Below are 20,701 nucleotides of genomic sequence, written 5' to 3' on the forward strand. Positions count from 1 at the left end.
CTTCTGGGTTTCTCGTCCACCTGCTCCTCCATGGGTAGAGCCTCTGCCGAATTCGTCACAGCCCGCCGGCTCCTTCCCCTGGGCCTGCCGGCCACGGCCTCCTCCTCTGACGCTCCATCTTCTAAGCTCTTCTTCCCGTCCTGACTGGCTGGCCCTGTTTCTGCGGGAGGCAGCTGGGGAGCCTCCTGCATGTCCTGGTTGGCCCGGCGTCCACGCCTGGAACGCACAGACATCGTCTCCTGAGGTAGGTTTGCTGGGGCGCTGGGTTCCGCCACCTTTACATCCGTCTCTGCTTCCATGTTCCCTGACTGCTGAGAGGGATGTTCAGATTCCTGGGGCTCTCCACCCCTCTTGTTCCTGCGGGAGCACCTTGTCCCCTGACGTGGCTTTGCTGGGGCGCTGGGTTCCGCCATTTTTACATCCGTCTCTGCTTCCATGTTCCCTGACTGCTGAGGGGGATGCTCAGATTCCTGGGGCTCTACACCCCTCTTGTTCCTGCGGGGACACCTTGTCCCCTGACGTGGCTTTGCTGGGGTGCTGGGCTCCGCCATCTTTACATCCATCTCTGCTTCCATATTCCCTGACTGCTGAGGGGGATGCTCAGATTCCTGAGGCTCTCCACCCCTCTTGTTCCTGCGGGGACACCTTGTCCCCTGACGTGGCTTTGCTGGGGTGCTGGGCTCCTCTGCCTTTACATCAGTCTCTGCTTCCATGTTCCCTGACTGATGAGGGGGGTGCTCAGATTCCTGCAGCTCTCTGCCCCTCTTGTTCCTACGGGGACACCTTGTCCCCTGACGTGGCTTTGCTGGGTCACTGGGCTCCGCTGTCTTTACATCTGCCTCTGCTTCCATGTTCTCTGCCAGATGAGGGGGGTGCTCAGATTCCTGGGTCTCAGATTCCTGAAGCTCTGTGCCCCTCTTGTTTCTACGGGGGCACCTTGTCCCCTGACGTGGCTTTGCTGAGGTGCTGGGCTTCTCTGCCTTTACGTCCATCTCTGCTTCCATGTTCTCCGCCAGATGAGAGGGATGCTCAGGTTCCTGAAGCTCTGTGCCCCTCTTGTTTCTGCGGGGGCACCTTGTCCCCTGACGTGGCTTTGCTGAGGTGCTGGGCTCCTCTGCCTTTACTTCCGTCTCTGCTGACCGATGAGGGGGGTGCTCAGATTCCTGGGACTCTCCACGCCCCCTGTTCCTGCGGGGGAACCTTGTCCCCTGAGGCACACCATGGTCTTCCACGGTCACAGGCTGCACTTTTTCAGAGGCATTAGCCTGGAATTCTATGACATAAAGGGACATGTGTGTCTGAATCTGCCTGATACAGACATAGATCATAGCATCAGCTTCCCACAAAGCCCTGAGTGGGCACCAGGTTCCATCTTCCCAGCCCAGCAATCAATCACTCACACTCAGCAAAGGTGAGCACGGCAGATAAGCCTACACAGTGGAGCGGACAGACAGAGGTGCAGTACCAAATCAGGAACACAGGACAACCACAATCGATACTTTGGCCTTTTCCGTGACTCGAAATAGACAGGCGTACACACACGTGCACACACGTAGTTCTAAGTTTTCCCAATCTGCAGTGAGGAGTGTTGGAAGAACGGCACACCAGAAAGGATTTCTACTCACCTTCTTCACAAAGACTCGAAGAAGAGGCCTGCTCCCCGCTGACTCCTGGCCTACCCTAAAAGAGAAAAGAAAAAAAAATCAGAAGCCACCCACAAAATGCCCATCGTGAACCAAAGTAAAGAATCCAACCTGAAGATCCGCGGGCCCAGCTCCAGCTCAGTCACCTGCTGGAAACCCGCTCCTGGATACCGACAGAGGAATGACCTGTCCCCCGGGTGGGGGTGGCGCCAGGAGCCGGAATTTCAATAGCACTGGTCGTTGAAAAGCGACAAGTAGGGACTCAGAATAGGTTCCTGCACAGCGTGTCACAGAAGTCAAATCTGACCTGAGCCATTACGGGAGAATACAACGCCCCATTAGACAGACAGGCAGTCAATTCATGTCCCATCTTCTAAAAATCACGTCCGAAGCCAAACAGGGCGGTCGGCTCTGAAGTTCTGCCAGCCTGCCCCTCAGCACAGTGACAGGAAGGTCCTTCCAATCACACCCTCATCAGATGACGCCCACCCAGTCACCCTCTTACAGCCGAGTGAAAACCCCACCCGGCCCCAAGTCACAGTGAGCTGAGCCCATTGTTGCAGCCACTGTGTCCTGCCTTAAGGGCCTTTTCCTTGTTGGCTGACCCTGCTCTCTACCAGCGGTCCCACGTCTGTCCTAGGAAGAGCTGGACTGTCTTGAAGGAGAGTCAGCGTGCTCCTCAGGAGTGGGGATGGCCAGGCCTGGTCTCCTGGACTTTCCCACTCCCTGGGAAAGGATAGTGTGCTTTGTAAAGAGGGTCAGCGACCACGAGGAAGACCCCCTGGGAGACGGAGTGGCCCAGGGGCTGCAACGAGGGGCTCACACGGAGCCACTGAGGAGGGCGCGGGGCAGGGCAGCGTTTCAGTCTGCTGTTAGTCGGGTCATGACGAGTCCTGCCACCTAACCCACCGGCAGAGGACACTGGCCTCTATCGGATGACTCCTGCGCCAAGGTCGCGGGGGCAGGATCTAGGGAGACCAGGATCGACCCGCCAACTTTTCCCTGAAACAAATTCTCATCCATGGAAAGGTGAACGCCCTTCCTTAGCGCCTGGAGAAGCTTCTTACCATTTACAGAAACTGTCCAGGCCAGAAGTTTTTCTAAATTAGCAATCCTGAAATGATTTTATGGTCGTCGTTACTTCCCAATGCAAATCCTTCCAAATAAGGAAAGCCGGATCTGAAGGAAGGCGACAGCCTTACCAAAAGGTGGGCACGATGGCAGCTTACCTTCGTTTTCGTTGCAGGCGCCGACGCTTCCACGCAGGTGTCCACAGCCCTCTGCAGCCCCGAGTCTGCCCCCGGACCTTCTCTGCTGGGAGGGCCTCCTTGTGAGTGTTGGGCAGCGGTGAGAAGACTGGCATCTTCTTTCGGGAACACGGCACTCTCTTCTGGGTGTTTGCTAGGGGCTTTCTGGAGACTCCTCGGGCCTCTCCGACCTCCCACTCGCTCGTAAGGATGGTTTCTGGCTCTCAGGTGGGTCTTGAAACCTGCTGGCTCTGCTGCCGGGGCTGATTGGTTGGGAGAACTTCTGGGCTGCTTTGTGGACCCCCTCAGGCGCTCTGGCCCCTTGCTGGGTGCGGTGCCCAGTTTCCCCCCGACTGCCTGGGGTTCTGGTTGCAAGGCTGGAGGTAGAGTGTCGGAGAGCTCCAATGTCAGGGTTTCCCTTGGCTCTGGCTCTATCTTCCGTGACGATCTTGGCAGTGACCTGCCCGTTGGACTCGCTAAGGAGTCTGGCTCCTGTTTTGCAGGGCCAGCTGGTTCCCTGTATGTTGACATACGCTCTTTCATGCTGGCAAGGTCTTCCCCAGCCTCTGGGTTTGCATTAGGGTCCCCCCACACTCTCGGGGACATTCTTGGGGTTCCCCTGGACTTGGGTGTGAACCTTGGGGTTTTCGGAGTGTCCATGGGCCCCTCTGCATCGCTTACTGATTGCCCAGGTGGCTCCGGTGTTGGCATATGATCACTCCTTCTGGGCAGGCCTTCCAATTCTGAGCTCACACCCAGGCTTCTCCGCAGAGCGGAAGCTGCTCCTGACTGTGGTGTGAGTTTGGGGGTTCTCTGCACCGTTCTAGGAAGGTCACCACTCGACTCGCCGGCTGCTTCTGCTGTTGGCCCAGGGGCGCTCATTTCAGACAGGGTTTTCCTGACCTCCGGGCTAGTGCCAAGGCTTCTCCGTAGCCGCAGCGACATCCTTGGTGTCTCGCCTGATATCGGCGTGAGCTCTGGCTGAGCCTCTAGGTGGGTTTCTTCGCCACTTATTAAATCCCCAGGCGATTTAGGTGTTGGCATGCAACCTTTCTGTCTCGACAGGTCTTCCTCAAACTCTGGATCCGCAGGACGGTCCCGCAGCAGTCTGGGCGTCCCTCTTGGCTTTGGTGTGCGTGTAGGAGTTTTCAGAATCTCTTGGCGGACTTCTCCATCAGGGTCGTTCGTTTCCGACCCTGCGTCCCCAACCTCTGGGCTCGCAAGGCTTCTTGGAGGTCGCGGGGACACCCTTGGTGTCTCTCCTGACTTTGGTGAGAGTCTGGGCGTTCTGCGACCCCTTCCAGGAACATCGCCACTAAGCGTCTCTGGCAATGCTGGTGTTGGCATGTCATTGCACACTCTCGGGGACATGCGAGGCAACTCTCCTGACTTTGGTGTGTGTTCTGGAGGCTCCCAAACATCCCGGTGGATTTCGACACGTACTGACTGTCCTGGTGACTTCGGTGTAGGCATATGATCACTTGCTTGGGGCAGGCCTTCCCCAACCTCTGGGCTTGCACCCAGGCTTCTCAGCAGTCTCAGGGACATTCTTGGTGTCCTCGCCGACCTTGGTGTGGGTTTTGGAGTTTGCTGAGCCTCAAGGTGGGTGCCTTTGTCACTTACTGGCTCTGCTGGTGGCTTCAGTGTTGCTGTGTGATCATTCATTCTGGACAGGTCTTCCCCGACCACTGGGCTTGCATGAGGGCCTCTCGGTGGTCTTGGGGTCACTCTGGGCATCCCTCTTGACTTGCGGGTGAGCTCTGGAGTTCCCTGCACCATGCTCATAACGTCACCCCGCTGCCCCCTCGGCGATGATGTTGGCACGTCTTCCTTTGCTCTGGACACGTCTTCCACGACCCGTGGGCTGGCATGAGCACCTTTGCAGGCACTCAGGGACTTTCCTGACATTCCTCTTGGCTCTGGGGTGTCTTTTCCAACATCCTGAATATCTAGGTGGACTTCCTCATCAACAGATTCCCCTGGTGATTCGGGTGCTGGCAGATGACGCTCCATTCCGGGGAAGTGTTCAATTTCTGGGCTTGCACCAAGGCTTCTTCTCAGCAGTCTCGAGGACACCCGTGGTGTTCCTTCTGACCCTGGTGTGTGTTCTGGAGTTTGCAGAGTCCCTCTGTGGATTTTTCCATCACTCACTAGCACCCCCGGTGATGACAATGCTGGCTTACAATCATCCATTCCAGGCAGGTCTTCCACGACCTCCAGGCTTGTACTGGAGTCTCTCAGAAGCCGCAGGGATGTCCTTGGTGTGGGTCTTGACTTTGGTGTGCGTCTTGGGGTTTTCTGAATCTCTACATGGGCTCCGTCATGTGTGGGCTCTCTTGGCGATTTCGGTGTTGGCACATGGCCTTTCATTCTGGACGGGTCTTCCATGACCTCCGGGCCTGCACTAGAGTTTCTCAGAAGGTGCGGGGACATTCCTGTTCCCCCCGACTGTGATGAGTGCCTTGGAGTTTTCTGAACTTCTACATCACTTAGTGACTCCCCTGGTATCTCCAGTGCTGGCCTATGGCCTTTTATGTCAGACGGGTCTTCCGTGACCTCTGGACTTACACCAAGGCTTCTCACAAGTCTAGGGATCATTCTAGGGGTGCCTGCTGACTCAGGTGTGCGTTTTGGAGTTCCCAGATCTATTCCAGTAACATCAGCAGACTCGCCGGCTGGCTCTGGTGTGGGCCGATGATCTCTTTCGGACGGGTCTTCCCCGACCTCTGGGCTGGCACCCAGGCTTCTCTGCAGTCTCAGGGACATTCTCGGAGTCCCTTTTGATTTGCGTGTGAGTTTTGGAGTTTGCTGAGTCTCTGAATGTACTTCTTCATCACTTATTGGTTCCTTGGGTGACCCAGGCATTGGCATCAGTGTTCTCATTCTGGCCAGATTTCCCCCAGTCTCTGGGCTTGCACCCTTGGAGTTTCTCAGCAGTCTTGGGGTCGTCTTCAGCATCTCTCCTGATATTGGGGGATGTTTTGGAGTTTTCTCAATCTCCAAGTAGACTTCATCACTTGTTGGCTCCCTTGGTGTTTCCAGGGCTGGCATATGCTCTGTTACTTCTGACAGGTCGTCCTCAACCTTTGCATTCACACCAAGGCTTCTCAGGAGTCTTGGGGTCACCCTGGGTGTTCCTCCTGACTTTGGTGTGCGTTTTGGGGGGCTTTGGGCCACTCTGACAGCATTACTTGACTGCTCTGGCGATTCTGGTGTTAGCATGTAACCTTTCATTCCAGACAGGTCTTCTCCAAACTCTGGGCTTGCAACCAGGCTTTTTGTCAGTCTCCGGGACATCCTGGGTGTTTGTCCTGACTTTGGTGTATATTTTGGAGTTTTCGGAGTTTCCAGGGGCACTCCATCACTTATTGGTTCCTCGGGTGTTTCCAGGGCTGGCATATGCTCTGTTATTTCTGACACGTCTTCCTCAACCATTGGGCTCGCACCCAGGCTTCTCAGCAGTCTTGGGGTCACCCTGGGTGTTCCTGACTTTGGTGTGAGTTTTGGGGTGCTTTGGGCCACTCTGGCAGCATTACTTGACTGCTCTGGCGATTCTGGTGTTAGCATGTAACCTTTCATTCCAGACAGGTCTTCTCCAAACTCTGGGCTTGCAACCAGGCTTTTTGTCAGTCTCCGGGACATCCTGGGTGTTTGTCCTGACTTTGGTGTATATTTTGGAGTTTTCGGAGTTTCCAGGGGCACTCCATCACTTATTGGTTCCTCGGGTGTTTCCAGGGCTGGCATATGCTCTGTTATTTCTGACACGTCTTCCTCAACCATTGGGCTCGCACCCAGGCTTCTCAGCAGTCTTGGGGTCACCCTGGGTGTTCCTGACTTTGGTGTGAGTTTTGGGGTGCTTTGGGCCACTCTGGCAGCATTATTATTTGACTCCACGGGTGAGTCTGGTGTTGGCATGCAATCTTTCATTCCGGACAGGTCTTCTCCAAACTCTAGGCTTGCACCCAGATTTCTCGGCAGTCTCAAGGACAACCTTGGTGTTTGTCCTGACTTTGATGAGTGTCTCAGAGTTTTCTGCATCTCCACGGGGACTTCTTTATCAAGTAGTGACTGCCCTTGACTTTTCGGTGTTGGCATATGGTCTTTCATTTCAGACATCTCTTCCACAACTTCCTGGCTCACGCCAGGGCTTCTCAAGAGTCTTGGGGACATACTTGGTGTTTCTTCTGAGACTGATGTGCGTTTGGGAGTTTTCCTATGGCCGTCGCCTCTCATTGATTTCCGTGATGATCCCGGGGCTGCTGCTTGCTCTTTCCTACTGGCCAGCTCTTCCACAAGCTCAAGGCTTGCACTATGGTCTCTCGACAGTCTTGGGGATGTCCGCAGAGTTGCTTGAGACTTGGGTGTACATTTCCTAATGCTCTGATTCTCTCTGTGGGGATCACCACTTAGTGATTCCCGTGGGGATTTGGCGGCAGACACCTGATCTTCCATGCTGCCCAGGTCTTCCTGCTGGGCTAGGCCTCCAGCAGGGTGTGGCAGCCACGTCTCCAAGGCTGTCAGAGCCGCGCCTGGTTCAGGTTTGTGCTCTGAAGTGTTTGGGGAGATATCTTCAACCTCTGCTCCCTGCTCTGTTGCAAGTGGTCCTTTACGAGGAACAGCTGCAGTAAAGAAATAATATTATTGTAAAGAAATAACACGACCTCCAAGATCAGGTTTAAAAATGTACTGTGAAGGAAGATTTTTCTTTAAGTAAACTAACCCAGCATTGGGGGTATTTCTCTTAAGTTTCCTTCTTCAGAGATTGCCTCGGAGCTTTGGAAGCTGCGGGGGCACGTGCTGCTTCTCTGTGGCTTTTCTTTCCCTGGCGTTTTGAACATTTCTGTCAACCCTATTATGCAAAGATATTTGAAATGCAATTAGTGGTTATGTATACATGCATGTAAACCAGAGTGCAACACCACATGACGAAAATAAATAGCACATCAGTCCTAGACGCAGAGGAGGGACGGTGCACAAATAATCTACAGACCATGGCTGGGCAAGAGGGAGGTGCTTCCCTAAGTGTCTGTCAGGTTTGCAGGTAAGTTGGAACAGGTGTATCAGATTCTGACTCTAGTGCAGAAAGGAGCCCCAGTGGGGTAACGGTCCAGCATGAAAGCCCGTGTCCACCAGGGGTTGGGGCAGTCAGAGTGGCGCTGCCACAGCCTGCCTCGCTGGGTGCTGCTCCAGAGGGCTCAGACTTCCACTGGGTCTGCTGCCCCACTTCTCATGGAACTCGGGACGCCAAGAACATGCCGCTTTGGAGTGTTCCACACCGCCTCTCTCCCTCAGGCACAATGAGCTCAAGAAGTGGACAAACTGGACTCCGCTCACCACCCTGAGCGCAGAGTAGGAAGCGGGCAGAGATGCCGGGGTTCAGTCCCGGCCCACCTCTGTGAAGAGTAACACACCGCTGGGAGTCACATGAACGGACTGGTAACCCAGGGCAGTTGACCACGAGTTCATCTGGAAGCGTGGCAGTGAGATGCTTTGAGAAAGACCCCAACATGGCAGGAAAGGTGCCAGTGGGCTTGCTGGACGCACAGGGGGCCACTGCATCCCGTCTGCGAGAAGGGTGTGTCTGTACCTTGCCCCGGAGGCACCAACAGAGACCCCTGAGGGGCCTTCCAAGACCTAAAGCTGTGTTTTTACCTGAAAAATCTTCAGTCAAATTACTGGTTTTGTGCAGAACCAGGTGGTTTAGCATCCTGTAGGGCCGAGCAGGGGCGCTGACTCTGCCGACCTGTGCACGCCCGATGACGATGGTGCAGGGGGAGTTGGCGTGGCCCGTGCTAAAGGGGTTTTCAATGTGGTCTGGAGGCTTCTGTAGAAAAGACAAAACGCACAGCCCTTCACACCCCGAGCCCCCGGGCGGCAGAGGATGGGCACTCAGTGTGGGGGAGCGTTCAGGCTGCACACATGTCCTCCGTACCTGCGCCGTGGCGTTCTGTCTTGGCTTCTTGCTCCTGTGCCTCTGGGAATCCTTCTTCACAAGCTTTGTGTCCTGCTTCTTGGTGCCCAGTTTGACTATGTCTGCCCACGACCTGCCCCCTGTCCACGGGAGAACAAGGTGAGACACTGTGGAGACGAGTGCATGGCTGAGAAAATGCTCTTATGAATTAACAGGCAAATCAGAAACGCACCGGAAAATGTCCCCTTAGGAGCCCCGCTCCTCCTCTTGGGGTAAATGATTTTCAGGGTGTTTTTATCCACAGACTTCCGCCTGGCCGACCCCTTGTTGCTCCTCCTCCGTGGCGTGTTGAGGCGGGGCGGCTGGATGACGTTGGAGGTAGAGGCTGTCTCCACTTCCCCAAGGACATTGGGAGAAGCCTCTGGTTCCCTTGGTGCTGGGGACTGCTCCTGCCACAGCAGATGTGCTCATTAGAAACCTGACGGCCACGGCCCGTCTCTCCTCGGGACATCCGAGCCAGCGGCTAAAGGGCCACAGCTGTGACAGCGTTGACACAAAGCCACGTGTGCAAGATCTGCGGGTCTAAGAGGGGGTGAGTCCCGCCACTCATCTCAGGTGGCAGGGAAGGAACAAAAAGCTGCCAGGAAGTCCTCATGGAGGAATTTCAGGGAGACAATGGAAAGAACTTCCAGGCTAGGGAGGAGGGCCACAAGCACTGGCCCCACCAGGATGAAACTCCCCCTGTGAGTGACACTGCCCAGCGTTCAGCACCTCAACAATAAGGACACTGAGCTTGCAGGGACCCCGCTCGCTGTCCAGGCGACAGGAGGAAAGTCTAAGCAGCCGGTGCTGCCGCCCAAGGGTTCCCTCCACCCCCAGCAGCTAAGCGCCCTCCCCTCAGCCTCACCCAGAGCTTTAGTGCCAAAGAGAGGCGTCATGGTGGGTGCTTTGGCGGGCCTGCCTTTGGCAGTTTCCTCTAGCCTCAGGGCAAGAGATCCAGAGCGTGGCCGGCTGTCCTGGGCCTGTCTGAATCAGGTCCTAGTTCCCTAGCTTCTAGTCCAGTGGGTACCCTCTTAGATGTCCTATGCAACTTGCAGGAGCCCTGGTGGCACCGTCGGGTAAGGGTTGGAGGGTTCACTGCCAAGGCCAGAGGTTCAAATCACCAGCCTCTCTCAGGAGAAAGACTGGCTGTGTGCTCCAGCAAAGACCTACCGCCTTGGGGCCCCTCACCGTGAGGCAGAACCCAGCGACTGGCAGTGGTCTGGCTGCAGTTGTCTTTGACATCATTGCCTGCTGGTGACGCTGAGTGGGCGTGACGTCCCCGCAAGGACACCTGTGGAACTCACCTTCCCGGTCTTCTTCAGCACCGTCGGAGCCGGGGTCCCCAGGGACCTGCGGTCCCTCGGCGCTTCTCCGCGTCTGAGCGGGGTGTTCGGGGGCAGGTTCTCATCGAAGAGCTGCGGCCTGAGGTGCCCACCAAAGGAGACCCTGCGCCTCTTGAGGGAAACTTCTTCCTTTGTATTTTCACCTTCAGTAACGAAGAGACACACGACGGCGCGTGAGGACCCGACGGCAGCCCATCGCACGCGCCTCGCATGACGGACGCCGAGCCATAATCACCGGCATGGCTTGTACACTGACCGAGCCGAGCCGTGGCTCTACCTCCCGTGGACAGCGAGTCTTAGCCACTGTTACACTCGATGGTTCCCGGGGGAGGGGGCAGGACAGCCTGAGAGTAGAGGGCAAACCCCTGAGTGCAGGGTTCCCTGGGAGTTCACTGACCTCACCCACAGCAGCCTGTCCTCCAAATCTCCACTGACAGGCACTCCTGCCTGCCCTCCTTTCTTTTCTGTGGTCCTAGTCTCTAGAGGTCCGGGAAGTTCTGGGTTCGAGTCCTGACCGGAACACCCCATGCACAGTCACCACCCGGTCAGAGGAGGCAGCAAACCAGAGCTCTGTTCTGCTCTCGCCCTCACATTTAGGGAGAAGGTGGGTGTGCACAGCTTTGGGAAAAAACCCATTTGCATTTAAACAGACTCACTGATTTCTGACATGGGGTCTCCCAAGATGCCCACGTGAGATGACGAGACTTGAGGGAGCCCCAGGCTCCTGTTACGTTTCCTGGGAGAAACTTTTGGAGTCCATGCCTCGGTTTCAGAAAGGACCCGGCTGGGCGCCTTCGGCTGGCACAGCTCGGTCTCTGAGGACGGACGTGTGTCTCTAGCCTTGGGCGGGATGCCCTTTTTCTTCGCCGAGGAAGGCCTTTCAGATTCGGCAGCATCTTCAGCGTGTCCCAGGGGTTCCTGTGGACGGGCGAGATGGGAAAAGCGCCTTGTGAACCGGGGCAGTTCTAATCACGGAAATACACGTCCTGCTGACAGTCTTCAGCAAACGGCTCCTGTGTGGCTTTTCAGAACTTCGCTTCAGAAATAAGCCTGAGACATGCAGGTGCCAGTGGTCATCATAAAAGTACTTCTCAGTGCAATTTAAAATAATGATATAGTAAATGGTACCACAAACAGGCTTACAAGGATGAAAATCAAACCCCGGTGGACGTTTACACGTTTCTGAACCACGTTTCCTAACATGAGAGACTCACAGTGTGCAGGGAACCTCGCCTGCCCTTCTGTTCTGCCCCCCCACCATGGGTCTGAGCTCTGTATGCATCACCGCGTCCATGGGCTGCGGCTCCAGGGCTCACCGTCAGTGCACATCAGTTCCTGAGCAACACATGTGACTTGGAGCGTTCAGAAGCGAGGGCAGGTGTAAAAACTGGGCCCCTGACCCGAATCCTCAGGACAGGAGTCAGGCTCAGTCCCCCTTCCAAGCACACCCCACACATGGGGCCTTGGATTTCCTACGTGTGGAAATTCCAGGGAGGCCTCTGGGACCCACTTCAGAGCCACACAGAAAACACTGTCTGAACCTGCTGCTCTTTCCAGGGCAGAAAGCTCCCGTCGCCGGCATCTGCGAGTCTGTGTGTGTGCCGAGGAGCCACAGAAATACTAAACTGAGGCTAAGAATTCAACTTTTAATAAAACCCCCCTGAAACGTATGATGAAAACATTTCATTGTAAGATTATTGTTCTTAACATCCTTATAAAACTTCTTATAAATGATCCTCTTCTGAGGGGCTGTGGGTGGGGAACCAGTCATTTTCTGAACTACAATGATGCATTTTTGGATTCTAGCTGGTGATTCTCACGCTAGACTGGTTCATTTCCTTTCGGACAAGAACAGCAACCTTATACAGACAACTTAACTGTTACAAAGTGAACAGATACACGAGTATATACAACACCCCTTTGGGGGTGTTTGCTGAAACCACGCTAAGCAGCCCCATCCGAGAGATGCCGCATGATCTCGGCACTCACTGTCCACTCTTCTCACAGGCCAAGTACCAAGGAGTTGACTGGTGGCCCTTGTGGAACCCGTGGTCCAGCGAGCATTTTGGTGGGTTCCCTATACCTACAGATGGCACGTGGGTTGCCAAGGCTCGTGCCTGGTCTGGAACACCCATGAAACCGTTCTCCCCACAGCAGCCAATGGGCAGAAGGGTCAGCAGGAGTCCCCTAATTAAGGGAAGAAGCCAGTTTCCAAGTCCAGCGTCCCTGCTCGTTCCAGAATGCCAGGGCGAAGCAAGCAACTGCACATTCAACTATCAACCGAAATCCACCCAGAGATGCCACAGAGGAAAGTTCTAGCAATCTACCTCCCAGAGGTCACAGCATTGAAGGCCCTTTGGGGTCAACTTCTACCCCGCCACACGGGGTCGCCATGAGCTGGAATCCACTCAGTGACCCCTGGTATATCGCCAATCTTGGGCCCACCTGTACGGCTCCTATGTCAATGGAACGCAACTGGCTTAAGTGGCCCGACTTCAGAAACTGGCTCCAGAACAGAAATTCTGGAAATCCTCAGGACTTCCCGGAAACACACAAAGCCCGCGTCCACGGCGGGCCCCGCATGGTGGTGTAAGACGGCAGCATTGGAGCGCCCTGTGTCACCAAGGAGACCCTCCATTTGCACAGGTTGTCCACACAAGCCAGCGAGCACCACCCGGTGGGGGCCCTTCATGCCTGTGACGGTGGGTGCGTGCGGTGACCGGGAGACAAGGGGGCCACAGGAAATAAAGTCACGAGGGAACCACTGCTTTGGGGCACCTCAGCACATCTGTGTTCACTGTTTTCACATCTGCCCAGTATAACCAAGAAAGCCACCCTCCCTGCCACAGGCCCAAAGAGGAGAGTTCAGACTCAACTATCCTTTCCCATCACCTGTGCGCCTGCTTCTTCCGGATATCCTGCGGAGTGGCTGCCTTCAGAGGAACTTCCACATTCAAACCTGCAGGGCACAGATTGGCAGTCAGGTGGGAAGTTGGTGGCATGCTAGTGACTGGCCGATGGCCGTGACAAAGGAGCAGACTTCAGTCTGTGCCCACTGCTTTCCATGGGTGGAAATCACTCGGGCCCACTTCCTCCCGTCGGGGCCCCAGTACTTCCTCTGCACGAGCTGTGCTCGGTTTGCACATTGCAGGAACGGACCTAGGCTGGAACGCTTGCTGTGTCCTCCTTTCTGCAAGAGGGGCCAGGAGACCTGTCCCTTGGTGTCAGAGAGCAACTTGGCCGGTTCATTTCCAGAGGACAGGCTGCGGATCTGGCCCCAGGGCCAGGTGGGTGCAGATGCAAACAGTGAGATCCTAGCCACTTGGCTTCTGTGGGTGCCAGGTTACTTTTCTTGCATGTGTTTTGCTCAAAACGAAACCACAGAACCCTACTGCCATTGTGTCACATCTGACTCTGAGTCTCACCGTCTTCCTCCCCCGAGCGGCTGGTGGGTTCGAGATTGGACCTTGCACTTCGCAGCCCAGGGCGTCCCCCACAGCACCGCCTGGGCTCCCACTCGCAGAGCCCGTAAACTCGGTCTGCGCTGCACACGCGGCCGGGCGCGGTGACCACACAAGCAGCTCCCTCAGCACCAGGCCGCTCCTGTGGCACTGCTCCCCCAACCCACTCCGATTTAGATCCCGGGGACGGCCCCCTTTGGACGGAGCAGCGGGGCGGGGCAGCGTCCCTGAACACTGGAGCTAGCATGCTCCATCACGTGGGGCGTGTGTTCTAAGCAGTTAGTTTCACCTACCTGAAAGAGCGATCGATAATGGTTATTATGTCTCCGTGTTTGAGTTTTACCGGTTCATTCACAGGGGCTCCGTTTAATTGTGTTGGGTTAGTGGTGCTGAAATTAATCAATAGTGCCTGCAAGCAGAGACGGGAGAGAGCGTGTCCTGAGCGGTGGGCAGGGCGCGCGGTGGGTAGGGTGGGGGGCAGCCTGCACACACTCACCTCCTGCTGCTGAACGTCGATTCGGCAGTGCTGCTGGGACACCACGGGCAGCTGGATGCGGATGTCACAGTCTGAGCCCCTGAAGGCGAGAATGAGGGAATGTGAGGGGGGGTCTCCCGCGCCACTTTCAAAAGCTGCCTCAAACTTCCAAAATAGAAAGATGGGCCGAGCACCTTTCATGCTGTTGTGAAAGGCAGGAGACATCAGCACTCCTTCTGGCTGGCGCTCTGGTGAGACCCATTGCATCACGTGCCGTCCACCCCTGAAGGGCAGTCCTGGACTCACCTTCACTGAGCCCGGCCTGACTCACAGCCACCCAACAGCACAGGGGACAACTGACCCTGTGGTTTTTCCGTGTCTGACTCTTTATGGGAGTAGGAAGCCTTTCTCCTCTGAGCAGATGGTGGTTTGAACAGCTGAGTTTGCGGCTAGAAGCCCCATGTATATATAGCCCATACACAGCCAGCCCCAGCTAAATAGGGCCCTGACCTCTCGCCTTCAACTTGCACCTCCATACGGCCGAGATCAGACAGGCCTGATCGCTATGCACTGCCCGGCCCAAGTGTGACACCATGAAGGGTCTTCATAATCTGCCAGTATTACAGTCTTGGGTCAGGGACTCTTACATACATTTCAAACATAAAGTGCTTCAAAACTATTACTGGTGGGGGGGGTGTTCCAAGAATACGGGGGAAAATTCCATGATCTTTTTGATTCCATTTCCCCTGAATTTCTGGAACCTCCCCGCCCCACCCCCATGATAATGGGGAAACAACCCTATCATATTAAACTTTAAAAATATTTTTATAAATCTTTTTCTTCTGCCATAGGTCAGGGTAGAACTACCCTGGAGGGGTTTCTAAGATTATAACTCCCCCCCCCTTCTTTTGAATTAGAGAAAAATTTCAGTATTATTTTAAACACCACATAAATATGATTTTCACCCCCTCCCAAGTCCCCTTCCTCCATAATTTCTGATCCATCCCCCTTCCACCCATCCCTGGCCTTCTTGTCGTCTTCAGTCTGATCCTTTGGGGGTGAAAACCACTTATCTTTTTCTTTCCTTATACTATTGTTATTATTAAATATTTATCATTGTAAGATGGACTAACCTTTCCAAGAATGTTCTCTACTTTTGCCCACGTCTCAGGGTGTCTGACAGAGTCGTTATTATTTTTTACGGGTGCGTAATATTCCATTGTATGAATGTACCAGAGTCTGTTCATCCATGGCTCTAGATTATATGCTTTAATGACTAAGACAGCCATAAGTTTAAGCTATCCAAGCAGGCTGTTAGGTCTGTGGAGAAGGACCAGTTCATTGTTACTGCCCTAAGTGTTAGGTCCGTGGTGGTGTGGTGGGCCGTGCACTGAGCTGCTGATCAGATTAGCAGTTTGAGTCCACCACCTGCTCCGCGAAGGAAAAGGAGGATGTCCACTCTTCGAAAGACAGTCTTGGAAACCCAGAGGGGCACTAAGAGTCAGAACTGCCTCAGTGGCCTCTGGCTTGGGTTTTTTTTGGGACTAGGCTTTGTTCCACAAACGACTGCATTGCACACCTTGCCTTCCTCACTTATGGAGATCACACCTGCAGAGGTGGGTGGTGGGCGCCCCTGGTGCCCACTTTGGCTGGGTCAGGCTTGGCACGTCCCTAATAATGCTCCTTCCTTCTCCGACAGGTTCTCATTGGCTTCCTTGTACCAAGGAACCCTTTGCCCAACACAGGTTGGCAAATGCTCATTCTATGCAGGTTTTAATTTTTAGTCTCTTCTACCTACACAGAACTCGCGGAGATTAAAAATCCAAATCTGCAAGCAACCAACAAGCATCGCGTCGCTGAGGTGGGTTTGTAGCAGGAAGTCAAAGCCACACAAAGCCGAGAAGCCCCCTGCGCCTCCACACGGCCCAACCGCAGGCTCTGGTCCACATCCCGGGACACTCAGGCTGTGTTCTAAACCAGGGAGCAGTGCACATGGTTAAGCAGCTCGGCAGCAATTTGAACATCTCGGGAGACAGACCTGGTGATTCACTTCTGGGAAAACAACCTTAGAGAACCCCCAGAACACAGTCCTGCTGGGAAACACACAGGGGCTCATGGTTCGCTGGAGGGAGCTCTGTGAGGGCCCTGACAGATGCCCCTCCCTCCAGTCACCTCCCTCCCCTGCCGTGATAGCAAAACATGTCTCCAGATCTTAGAGGCAAAGATTGTTGTTAGGTGCCATTGAGCCGGTTCCGACCCATACCAACCAGATGCATAACAGAACAAAACACTGCCTGGCCCTGTGTCATCCTCACAAACGTTCCAACATCCAAACACACTTGGCTGAGGATCCCCACAATAGGCTAAGTGCAGAGCCATTGTACCAGCCTGTCTCGCTGATCCCTACCCTCACCCCCCTCAGCCAAACACCTGGGCAGGTCCCCCAGGTCTTCTCAGCAGGGTTGGGGCAATGGTCATAGCAGGCTTCCCTGACCTGAGCTGCAGCGGGCAGGCCCTTGGAGGGGAAGGCATCAACCACCCATGCACAGCGCCGGGAGAGCATTCAGGCCATAAAGCCCAACAGTCCCAAAGCCCCTAAAATGGTCATAGTGGGTGACCGGGGTGGTCACACAGGGAGGCTGGAATGAGTGGGACCTGGGGCCCGTCACACAACCTTTCCAGGAAGGATCCTGCGTCTCCACTAATGAGGCCAGTGTCAATAACACAGGCAGATAAAATGATGGTGAAGCAGGGTGTACCAAGGGAACGACTGGCATTCAAGCCAGATTCAGAAGCTGGAACAAGGGATGTCATTTTGACATCAGGTGGCTGAAGGCAGAGCACACCTGGAAGATGGCTCCAAAAGCCAAGCTCACTGCCCAGAGTTGATTCGGACTCACTGGGACCTGAAGGGCAGGGTCCAACTGCCCCTGTGGCTTTCTGAGATGGTAATGATTTCCAGGAATAGAAAGCCTCATCTTTCTCCTCTGGAATGGGCTGGTGGTTTCAAACTGCTGACCTTGTAGTTAAGCAGCCTAACAGGTAACCCTTACATCACCAGGACTCCTGTGTTTTATTGGCCAAAGGCCTTAGCCTAGATTGAACACAAAAACTCAGAGATAGTGTGGCAAAACCGGGAATTCCAGAACACTTAATTGCCCTCATGCAGAACCTAAACACAGACCTGGAGGCGATCAAGGGTTACCTCATGGCTTAAAACCAGGAAAGGTGTGCACCAGGGGTGTAGCCGTTCACATTTATTCAATCTGTTTGTGAAGCAAATAAAATTGAGAAGCCAGAGAATAAGGCAACATCAGGATTGGAGGAGCTGAGAGGGAGGAGTAAAGGGCACGGGGGGAGGGGGGGGCAGCACAAAACACCCAAACCTGAGTACAGCCACAGCATGATTACCGCAGCGCAGAAGGAAAAGCCAAAACCCTCATGAGAAGACCCACAAGAGAAAAGATTGACGTTCTTCAGGATTCCACTTCAATTCGGATCCACAATCAATAGGTACAGAAGTAACAGTCAAGAAAAAAAACCGAGCGCCTTTTTGCATTGGGCAAACCAGTCGAAAAGGTCCTCTTTAGAGTGTAACAGTGAGTGTGTCACCATGAGGATTCAGGTGTGCCTAGCCCAAGCCGTATTTTCAATCACCGACACAGACGTGTGCAGGCTGGACAGTGAACAGGGAAGGCCACGAGAAGTGGTGGGTTAGAAGGACGAGGTTAGCAAAATCCACGAGGGACACATCGTGGTCTGCACGAGCAATCTGTCTTGGAACGGCAGTCAGTTAGGAAGGAAAGGGAGAGGCTTTGTCTCAGGTCCCTTTGACATTATTTCCAGGAGCCACCAGCCCTTGGAGAAGGACATCTTGCTGGGTATGTGGGTCAGCAAAGAAGATTCTCTTCCGGGTGGCTGGTGAGGCTGGTGCCAGGGCCAGGCGGCGAGCGTTCTGGTCTTAGATAGGGTCTCTAAGGACAGGAACCCACCCAAGGGGGCCTGACATCACCTCTACGCTGATCTCAACATTTGCCCCTGGCTTTTAAAAAACACAGCCATTTATGCTTGAAATGCAGTAAATAAAAACACTTAGTGATACACTGGGCTGTCTGTGCCTACCTCTGTCTGACAGGCGACTTTGCTGGCCTGCATCACATTGAAACATCTGCTAGCGCTTACCTTCCAAACCAGCAGCTGTTGCGGCAGAGGGGGAAATGGGTCCCATCGCTCCCGGTCCGTCTTATGATGACCAGGCGTCCACAAGGGCCCATGGTCTAAACTGGGAGCATGCAGTCCTTAGAGGTTTGCCAAGCAAGCTTACCACCAACTCTCGGCCCAACAGCACGTCTCTGGGTGACACAAAAAGGAGCAGGGTCACTGCCAGCAATGCGGCCCACAGGCGCTTTTTTGAGATTCCGGTGGCTCTTACAGCTCCCGCTGCCGGCTGGTCAGACATCAGTCTGAATGCTAGCAGCACCCCAGTTCCTTAAGACCCGGGCGGTACGGAGCCCCGATATTGCCATACTTGCTTCCCCGCCCCACCCCCAAGCTAGAGCCTTCGCGGTCACCCAGGGCAGGACGCCTGGGGTCAGGCCGCGCACCTGGACAGAGCTCAGCCCCAGGCCCGGGCAGGGCTGTGGATGACAGTCACCGTGTGTCCAGCTTCACGTCCGCTGTCCGTCCCAGACAGCGCCGCCGGGGGGTAATCGTCCGTCCCGGACCCCGCTCGGCGTCCTCAGACCACGCGGGTCTCAGGGCTCCGGCCACAACCGCCCCAGCCCGCCCGCCACGTGTCCCCGCCACTCACGTCTGCGCCGCTGCCAGGCTCCTGGCCGCCGTCGCCCCGGGAACGACCCGCCGCCCCCCGCCCGCTCGGTCCCCGCGCGGCCTTCTGCCGAGAGAGCCCGCCGCCGCCGCCGCCGCGATTCAAATCCAAACCTGGATTCGAATTCTGGCGCTAAGCGTTGTGATTGGACAGCGGGCGCGGACGAGCCAATGGGAGATGGCGGGGCGGGGCGGGACCCGGAGGTGGGCGGGGCTGCTGCGCTCCCGGTGTTTCCGGAGAGCTGCCGCACCTGAATCCGAAAGGGCCCAGGTTTCCTGGGGTCTGAACTCTCTGCCAGGCCCGCGTGTGGGGTGCTGGACGGCGCAGCACCCTCCCCATTCACCAGAGCTGTCTTCACAGAAGAGAGAAGCTGCCCCAACGCCCACGTCTTAAGGCCCCAGCGCGGGGACACGAAATGATGTTACTCCTCGCTGGCCTGACAACCTGGAAAAGTGGAATCCTTTCCCCTAGCCCTGCTCCCCAAAGGGAGCCCTCCACGCGCCCCGTGTCCCTTCACACGCACCAGGTGGACCCTAATGTGTCTGTGGGCTGTCTCTTACATCGTGAGGTTATTCTCATTGGTCACACACTGCCAACTTGCTGGCTGGGGGCTGCGGAAGGGAGCCATATGTACTTACTACCTTTGCTCCTCCTTGGGCTGTCATCTGCAAGGCCAGCAGTTCAAAACCGCGGATGCTCCTTAGGAGAAAGACGGGCTTTCTTCTCCCTAAAACAGTGACAGTCCCAGAAGCCCACAGGGGCGGTTCTACCCTGGCCCACGGGATTGCTGTGAATCTGGGCATGGGCGTGAGTCCCGTTGGGTTTCTTGCATCGTTTTTCCTTAATGTAAGGGCATTCACGATCAAACCCTGTACTACAGTGTCCTCTCTAGACTATTGTTTGCCTTGGGTTTAATAAATGGCCCCTTTAAAAATGTTAAAGCAGAATATGATTACTTCTAGCTTCAGAAGGGGTTACTTCTGTCATTCTGAAATGACAAAAATAAGCTCTCCAAGTTAGGAAAAGATGCCCTTGACTTCTGAGTGAGGGCCAGCCCAGAGGAGATCAGACCAAACCACCTCCGGGGCACTGTCCAGGTCGCTCAGGATACCATTCCTTTTCCAGCCACCTTGACCCATGCCCAGGCACCTGTCTAGAGAGTGGACTGGCAATGTGTTCCCTTATGATGTTTAGCAACTGTTTCTTAACAGTTGGAGCATGTGCGCTGCCTTGTCAACTGTTTTAGTGGAATAGCATTTGTGTGTACACAGGAGCCCTTGAGGCTAGGGTTTGGGCTGCCAACGCAAGGCCAGCAGTTCAAAACCACCAGCCGCTCAGCGGGAGGAAGATAAAACTTTCTAGTCCCGCAGAGCATTAGTCTTGGAACCCCACAGGGGCTGTTCTCTCCTGTGGAATTGACTTGATGAATTTGGGAGGGCACACGCACATGAGCCCAGAGGGCACTCAGGTTAAGTAGGGAGAGAATAATCCAAGACTGAAGCATAACTGGAGGTGAGTTGCCTTGGGCTAAAAGACGCTAGAGGAAGTGGAAGCCCAAGTTCAAGGAAGCGAGGGGATCATGTCACCTTTCTGAATTTAATTTTTTTAAAGGCTGTGGGCAGCGGGCAAGCATCATTTTCTTACCTGCCCCTAGGTACATTTAAGAGTGAATGCCCAGTGTCCATCCTCTGGTCTAGCCAGACTTGCAAGGTTAAATTGGGATCATGATAGTGAGGGGGGGGAGCATTTAG

The 20,701-nt window shown here is 54.9% G+C and overlaps 1 protein-coding gene across 1 annotated transcript; it reads right to left on the minus strand.

Annotated features, from left to right (window-relative positions):
* Positions 1-1,392: 1,392 nt before the first annotated feature.
* On the minus strand, positions 1,393-19,026 carry MKI67 (marker of proliferation Ki-67). Its single transcript, XM_075533486.1, has 12 exons — positions 18,933-19,026; positions 18,305-18,474; positions 14,144-14,222; positions 13,941-14,056; positions 13,079-13,145; positions 10,839-11,104; positions 10,148-10,265; positions 9,034-9,250; positions 8,823-8,941; positions 8,634-8,714; positions 1,626-1,680; positions 1,393-1,430 (listed from the first exon to the last, which is right to left on the minus strand). The coding sequence occupies exons 2-12, from the start codon at positions 18,394-18,396 to the stop codon at positions 1,393-1,395; spliced, it is 1,248 nt and encodes a 415-aa protein (XP_075389601.1). The 5' UTR covers positions 18,397-18,474; positions 18,933-19,026.
* Positions 19,027-20,701: the final 1,675 nt, after the last annotated feature.

The sequence above is a fragment of the Tenrec ecaudatus genome, chromosome 16 (assembly GCF_050624435.1).
Source record: "Tenrec ecaudatus isolate mTenEca1 chromosome 16, mTenEca1.hap1, whole genome shotgun sequence".
NCBI classification, from domain to species: Eukaryota; Metazoa; Chordata; class Mammalia; order Afrosoricida; family Tenrecidae; genus Tenrec; species Tenrec ecaudatus.

Excerpts from the sequence above, each read along its gene's own strand:
- MKI67 (XM_075533486.1), bottom strand. The coding sequence starts at position 18,396 with ATGGGCCCTTGTGGACGCCTGGTCATCATAAGACGGACCGGGAGCGAT. Across the intron at positions 11,105-13,078 it reads CGGAAGAAGCAGGCGCACAG|GAACCCCTGGGACACGCTGA; the intron begins GTGATGGGAAAG and ends GCCCGTCCACAG. Across the intron at positions 1,431-1,625 it reads TTCGAGTCTTTGTGAAGAAG|GCTTATCTGCCGTGCTCACC; the intron begins GTGAGTAGAAAT and ends TCCACTGTGTAG.